General features: G+C 50.6%; 1 protein-coding gene across 3 annotated transcripts in view; it reads left to right on the plus strand.

Moving 5' to 3' along the window:
* SRF (serum response factor) overlaps positions 1–7792 on the plus strand; it is a 44915-nt gene that overhangs the window by 13993 nt on the left and 23130 nt on the right. The window contains exon 2 of one of the 3 annotated variants that reach the window (XM_025192100.1): positions 5457–5856. The exons of the other annotated variants lie outside the window; for them this stretch is intronic. Coding sequence (XP_025047885.1) covers positions 5674–5856 — 183 coding nt within the window. The 5' untranslated portion in view covers positions 5457–5673. The remainder of the gene's footprint in view (positions 1–5456; positions 5857–7792) is intronic. 3 annotated transcript variants of the gene reach the window in all.

Raw genomic sequence — 7792 nt, forward strand, 5'->3', positions numbered from 1 at the left:
GCTCCTGGGGCCTCATTGCAGCATGGCCCAGCGTGGGGCAGCAGGGATTGCTGCCGCTGCCCCCCCCAACCTGGCAGCAGCTGATGAGTGAGGGCTTTTTTTTTTTTTTTAAAGAGCTTGGGCCATGCAGGGCAGCCATTGATGGGGCTGGGAGAGCGGGTGGGGGATGGGGCCGATTCAGTGGTGGCTGAATCTCCAAATCAGATTTGGCCAAATTGATTTGGGACAGTGATTCGAATCGCTGTCTGCCAAATCCAAAGCGAATATTAGCTGCTTCGCATGGGCCTGCTAGGCAGCATAGTAGAGACTCCTTGGAAGGTTCCTACTAATGGCTGAACAGACCCAAGAAGTCTTAAAGCTCAGTGCGAGCAGCATAGGTTGGCATGGCTGGGGAGCGAGGATAATGCCCCTGTTCCCAGTCTGCAGGAGAAGGTAGATGCTGCGTCTCCTGGAAGGGTGCTGTTCTAGACTTAGTTGTAGGGTTCCAAGAGGCTATGGCTACCTCATATCTAACCGTGTTTGAATCTTGCCCTCATTACTAGAAGGCTGTGGACCCTTCTTGCCACTTACAGCTGGTTGTATTGTGAGACGGGCATGTTTACTACGTCACCTGTTCTCCAGGTTTCTTACTTCTGTGGCTGACTCAGCTGCTTACCTTTCTCCCTCAGTAATGGTGCTGCAGTGGTTGAGTTGTGGGCATGTTGGTGCCAGCAGGCAGACTGGCATGGAGTATGACTGTGACCTTCTTTCTGTGCTAGGGAAGAGCACCCCAAGCAGCAGCAGAGGTGTGGGAATTGGCTGGCTGAAGACTTGGGACAGTCTTGCTCAGCTACGTGCTCAAGGGCTAGATGCCTTGTTTTAAAAGGAGGCCTTATTACATGGGCACAACTTTCCTAGCTCTCTTTGCTCCAGCAGCTGTGGGAAACCTTGGTTTAACTCTGCCTTGTGTTCTATCTGTTACAGGGCTGCAGCACATTTTTGCGTGCTGCTGTGGCTTGTATTCTTGTTCTTGTATCTCCCCAATTATGCATAACTGGACCTGGCCAACACCTTGGGTAGTCCTGTAGAAGAGCTGTCTGCCTGCATATCTTGCATGCACCTGACTGGTCACTATGCTAATTGAAGGTTATACATTGAATCATCTGTTGTCTCTGGTCAGCGCTCCCTGTGTGTTGGGGACTGGTTGTGCTGAGCACTTCTTGTCCATGGGCAGGTTCTTGGGGTGCAGCTCCTGGAGAAAAGGATCTCTTACTGCTTTTGAACCTTTGGAGAGGGATACTTCAGCCAGTGGGAATAATTTGGGCATCTGCTGCTGTGTGCCCTCTATAGCAATCTGAGAGGTTGGCCTGTCATCCTCTGGAGGAGAGGGAAGGACAGGTGGCAGGAGTGCAAGGCCAAGTCAGCATAAACCTGCCTGCCAGCCCAGGCACAGGTAAATGCTGTGGTTGTATTGCCTGTCAGTTGTCTTCAGTTGGTGTGTGGGGTTGCTGTCTTTTAGTAACTGCAGGCAGCCCAGGAATGGGATATAAATGGCTCCTGAGGTAGTGGGTAAAGACCTGTCAGTGAGCCACTGATGCAGTAAGGAGCCTAGCCCTAATAGCAGGAGTCCCATGTAGGTCTCATGCTGGGGCAGACCAGCTGTGTTAAGTCTGCAGCCCAGGGCTACCATGGTAAAATGAAAGAAATGGGTGTTGGGGTGTACCACACCCCTCCAATTCTAGGTAATTCAGGAAGCTACTAGTGCAGATCTGTTCCCCCTAGCTCAAGACATGAGCACCAGAGGCTGGGTGAACAGCCCCTTTGGTTGGGAGGTAGAGAATGCTGCAGCTGTGCTGGATCATACTTCTAGGGAATCATCTGAATTGTCTGGAGCAAGGTGTTTCTCATCTCTTGTGGAAGGGGCTCTGGCTTCCAGGGAAATCCCATACTTTTTCCTGCTGTTGAGGCCCCCAGCCATGCTCAAAGGCCTCCGCAGGGATTGTGGGAATGCTTTGGCTAGGTGTTGTGTGAGCAAGGCTCTGAGCATCAGGAGGTGGGAGGACACTTTGTTATGACTACAACTGAACAGCCTACAGTAATCCGTTGGCACCCCTAGCAGCTCCACACACTACAGACTTTTTTTTCAGCCCTGCATTCTCTGTGGGGAGGTATCAAAGTGGAGAAATCAAACTGTTAGTTCAAGGCTAAGGGGGCTGTTGAATCTGACCTTCTGTACATTGCAAACCAGGGAATTTGTGGTACAGATCCTGCAGCAAACCCAGAATTTCAGCTCTGGCTCAGTCGGAACTTGATTGGGAGACTCCTGGGTCAGATAGCTCCCTCAGGGAGCTGTTTCAGTGGTAAATTATTAGGAGCTCTTTCTATCTTCCCCTCTAATCTGAAGCTCTTCCAGGACTCTTGTAAGCTGCCAGAGCTATAGTGTGGCATATAATGGGCAAGAGTGCACTTGACGGGGGGGAATGGTTCTATTAGGAATAGTGCAGGTGGGATGGGAAGCACAGGATGGCTGCTATCATGATACAGGGGGCACTGATGTCAACCCTGTTTTCTAGTTTTTTCTCTAGAGGTGAGTAGGGAAGGGATCTCTGATCTCTTGTCCTCTTTCAACAGCCATTCCTCCCCACTTCTCCCTGATCCCTGACTGGCTAGTGTTGCTGCTTAAGTCATTGGCACTGAAGTGATTTGGGGCTGATGCCTCCTGGGTTTTACCCCATTTAGTGTGTGGTACAGGTTCTCACTAGCATCTCTGCAGGCTGGAGCTGGCTGCAGCATGATGAAGATGCCCTAGTTTCACACCTGAAGCAGGGGTAGTTCCTACTTGCTGCTAGGGTGGATTCTCCTAATAGTACATTTGGAAAAGTTATGGCTTGTGCAGCAAAAATGGGGCAGGCCCAAAACATAGACCTTGTCCTGGAGAGAGCACAGTTGGAAGCCATTGCCTGACCCACAGCAGGTGCATACCAGAGACATTGTGCTCCACAAAGCAGTAAGTCTAAAAAGTGGTCAGCCAGCTGTCTGAGACAGAGGGTGATGGAGAAGGACCTTGCTGGGTATGGAAGAGTGCACAGTGCCACCTGCTGCTAGCATTGTGGGGTAGAGGACCTGAAATGCCTGTTCCTTCAAGTGTGTTGCCCTGGACCACAGACCAATCAATAGTCCCCTCCCACTGGGAAACAGCATTGGGCTGCTGGGTACCTAGTTGGTAGGAGCACCATGATAAGGGAATACCCCAGCACATGCTTCCCTTCTGGCCTGTACTGGTGGGCAGTTCTAGAGAGGTTCTGGTATGGTGTTTCCTGCTGGGGCTATAAGCTGCCCCTGTCTTGGAGTTTAGAGGCAGCCAGCAATAGGAATGTGGTTACTACCTATAGCAGCTGACCAGTTACATCCTCTTGGACACAAGCTGGCATCCTTTCTGCCTAAAATAATCGTATGGTGGGATTAACCTAGTGGTAAGACCCAGGCAATATCTCAGTATTTCTACTACAACTTGAGAGCAGTTTTGTGCTGGGAGCTCTGGCATCCTGGCTTCATGTGTTTGGCACAGCTTCTGGCCTGCACCCCATGGCAGAGGATATGTCTTCTACCAAGTCTTGCTTGACCCCTTCTAACCTTCCCCAGACCTCTACCCTACTAGTTGTTTTCCCCGAACCTCTGCCTTTGGCCAGTCTCTCTGGTAACATGGGGCAACCTTTCAGCCTTGTTCCCTTTAGCTGCATGAGGAGTGAGGCAGGCAGGGGCTGGTGCCTGAGCACACATGCCAGAGAACTTTTACAATCTTTTCTCCAATGCCTGATGAAGGATGTTTGTGCCCAAAAGCTTGCAATTAAAGAATTTTTTTTGCAAAAATCTTGTTGGTCTAATAAAAGATATCATCTCTACTACGAGTCCCGATTGCCTTTTCCTCTAGACTAGACCATAGTTTCATAGTTTGTAGGGTCAGAAGGGACCTGAGCAGATCATCAAGTCTGACCTCCTGCCATGGCAGGAAACAGCACTTGGGGTCAAATGACCCCAGCAAGGTGTTCATCTAGCCTTCTCTTAAAGACCCCCAGGGTAGAAGCCAGCACCGCTTCTCTTGGAAGTTGGTTCCAGATCCTAGCCGCTCTGACAGTGAAGTAACGCCTCCTGATATCTAGCCTGAATCTACCCTCTGCCAGCTTGTGACTGTTATTTCTAGTCACTCCTGGGAGTGCTCGGGGAAACAGGGACTCCCCCAATGCCTGCTGGTCCCCTCTGACTAGTTTGTAAATGGCCACCAGATCCCCCCCTCAGCCTTCTCTTGTGGAGGCTGAACAGGTTCAGGTCCCTTAGCCTCTCCTCGTAGGGCCTGCCCTGCTGCCCCCTGATCATGTGGGTGGCCCTCCTCTGGACCCTCTCCATGTTGTCCACATCCCTCCTGAAGTGTGGTGCCCAGAACTGGACGCAGTACTCCAACTGCGGCCTGACCAGTGTCACATAGAGGGGGAGGATCACCTCCTTGGACCTGCTTGAGATGCTCTTTGTCCCCAGGTGAAGCACCTTGCACTTGTCAGTGTTGAAACCCATCCTGTTCTCATCCACCCACCCCTGTAACCTGTCTAGGTCCGATTGCGGCCTATTCCTCCCTTCTAGCGTGCCCACTTCCCCCCACTTTTGTGTAGTCTGCGAATTTGAACAGGGTGCTTTTTACCACCTTGTCCAAGTGGCTGATGAAGATGTTGAACAGCGTGGGTCCGAGGACCGAGCCCTGGGGGACCCCACTGCCCACATGCCTCCAGGTTGAAAATGACCCATCCACCACCACTCTCTGGGTGCGGACCTCCAGCCAGTTAGTGACCCATCTGACTGTAGGTGTCGATGCCACAGCCGCCTGGTTTTTTAATGAGAATGGGGTGAGAGAGCGTGTCGAAGGCCTTCCCAAAGTCCAGAAAGACTTCGTCCGCTGCTACCCCTGCATCTAAGGATTTTGTGACCTGGTCATAGAAGGCCATCAGGTTGGTCTGACAGGACCTGCCTCTAATGAACCTGTGTTGGTTGCCCCTAAGCATAATCTCCCCTCTTGGCCCCTCATAGACACCCAGAGATAAAAAAAGCTTACCCAGGATCAAGGTAAGACTAACTGGCCTATAGTTTCCTGGGTTCTCCTTCCTCCCTTTTTTGAAAATGGGAACCACATTGGCCCTTTTCCAGTCCTCTGGCACCACACCAGAGTACCACAAGTACTTGTAAAGCTGTGCCAGGGGTCCCACAATGACCTCTGCTAATTCCCTCAGCACTGGGGGGGGAGGGGGGGAGGCTTGTCAGGACCAGCTGATTTTTAAATGCGTCTAGTCCCTCCAGAAGTTCCCTGACTAGATCCTCACTGACCATTATGGCTACAACCTGGAGACCCGAACACAGATGGCACTCATGTAGTCTTTAAGTGCTGTGGTGTTACATTGATGCTGGTGTTTTGTTTCTTGCTGTCTCCCCAGGTCTCTTTCTGCTCCATGTTATCTACTAACTTGACCCAAGACAGCTGCTTCATTTTCTAGGTGGAATCTGCTGTCTCCTGCCCCTGAGAGCTCGTCCTATGTATTGTATTAATACCTGCCCTCACTCTTACTGTACGTCTCCAGCTGGCTACATCATGCTTTTTCTAGGATTTTCATCCAGCCTCTAGACTAGTTGGGATTCCTCTCCCCCAGTAGGATGTGGGGTGATTTAAAGGCTCCAGTGTGGCTAGTTGCATCACAGCTGACTGTACCGTGTAGACTTTTCCATGCTGGGTTTGGCTCTGGAGGAGTGCATTTTACAAGCTTTCCTTGTGTTCTTGTCTGTGGGTCTGCTGGGGTCTGGAACGATGAGACTCCATTCTCTCCTCATTCCATTAGGGTATGTATCAGGTCTGGTAGGGAGTGGAGCCCATTTCTCTGTGTGCCTCTCATCTCTGCCCCTAGTTTTGCATTCCCAGTTGACCACATAAATATTTCCTTTTAACCCAGTTCTGACCAATAAGACTGCATACATCAATTAAGCTGTCTTCTTGGTATAGACAGAACAACACCATTATATGGGTTTCAAGTAGGAAAGGAGGGATGGAACTTGCCTTGTGTCTGCTTCTTTGTGGTAACTGTCTTGCGTGTCTGCTCTTATCCTGTGGCAGATGGAAGCTAGTCCATGGTAGCTTACCCTTGTTTTAAACAGGATGAAGTTACACTGGTTTAGGTTCTGCCTACCCTGCAGGACAGAGTAATTGAGCAGCTGATGTGTGGCAGGCCCATTCTCCCCTTTTTAATGTGGCTTAACTTGTCTGTCTGCTCCTTTGCTGGTGACTTGACTGTTTATGAGTCCAGTATCCCCCTAGACAGGCTGATACAGCTTCCACATCTTGGGATATGAGAACCAAAGTCTAATACAAATATGTGTGCAGCAGGCAAAAGTTCCAGTCGCACTCTTGTAGTCCTGTGGCTGCTGTAGCACTGGCCTTGATGCAGGAAGTCTAACCTGAGGCATGTGGGATGACTCCTTTAATATGTGCCATTAGTGTTTGTAAAGCAAAGGTTTCCTCTTGTTTGTACCTCAAGCAAAAGTGAAAGATGAGACAGTAAAGCATTGACCTGATATCTCTAGGCAAGGAAAGAGCTACTATCCTGGTAAGCCTCGGGCATGTTAATGGGGCTCTTGAAATGGACTAAACCAAGTATAGCAGCCCTGCTGAGACCCCTGCTCTCTGACTTGCTTGGCTATTGGTCCTGCTCAGCCTCTTTGACAGTCTACTTGTCCATGTGCCAGCTGCTAGCTCACAGGGCAAACACAGTGCATCTGGAATGGAATTCAGGGTCTGGGTGAGTTACTGGCCACCCAAGTGCTCCTTCCATTAGTGAGGGGCCATGTGCAGAGCATGCCCTGACCTGAGTAACCCAATGGGATGTATGTAGAAGCTGTTCATTCTGAGGAGTCCCAGACACTTGAACACATCCTGGCAAGGTTTAATGCCGATGCTGGATACAGTGAAGGAGTGTGTTGGGAAGAAGGCCTTCAAACATCTGGCATCCCAAGGGATGATCGAAAATTTATAAAGGTATTTTGCAGCAGCACGGCCAGCAGGCACAAGGTGCTGAGCTGGCTGGTGTGGGGCATGCCCTTTGTCCTTTCTGAAATTGAGCCTAGGAACACAGGGAACTACTTTCTTGACTGGATGCTATTGTCCTGACCCTGTTAACATCCTGCAGTTTCCCACTTTAGGCATTTGGGACTTCTGCTGATTTTTGTGGCAGAACAGTTGGCCCTGGTGTTGGAGGCCAGCCACGAAGGTTCATGCTGGAGGATGCCTGGCAGATGTCTCTAGGCCTGGGTTGTGGGAGAACCCCCCCCCCCCTTTTCTCTCTGGTGACTAAACTCTTTGTATGCCTTTGGCCCAGTCACTCAGAACATGTCATTCATACAGTGGGGTAATGGCCTTCCTTACTGCTTGGGCTAAACGGGAAAGACTGGAGCCCTAGACTGCACGGTGATAGGGCCATACAGATTCCCGAGGTCAGCCGAACAGTGTAGAGAGTAAGCTTTCTCGATGTTGTCTACCAGCAATCCTTAAGCATCACTCTCCTGGCTCAACTGGCTCCAAAGGGCCTCTGGGAAATTGCTTCAAGAGCCAGGAGAACCTTTCAGAGCTAGATTCTCCTCCCCGGTCTGGGCTTAGTCAGGGCATTAGCTACCGAGTGACCTTGTCCCAGCTGGATTGATTATGGGAAGGCTGCAGGCTGGGCATTTTCTGCTGCCTTGGGCCTGGTGCGTTTCACCCCAGTGGTATGTAGAAAACAAATCTGTT

The sequence above is a fragment of the Alligator sinensis genome, unplaced genomic scaffold, assembly GCF_000455745.1.
Source record: "Alligator sinensis unplaced genomic scaffold, ASM45574v1 scaffold390_1, whole genome shotgun sequence".
In the NCBI taxonomy this organism is placed as follows: Eukaryota; Metazoa; Chordata; order Crocodylia; family Alligatoridae; genus Alligator; species Alligator sinensis.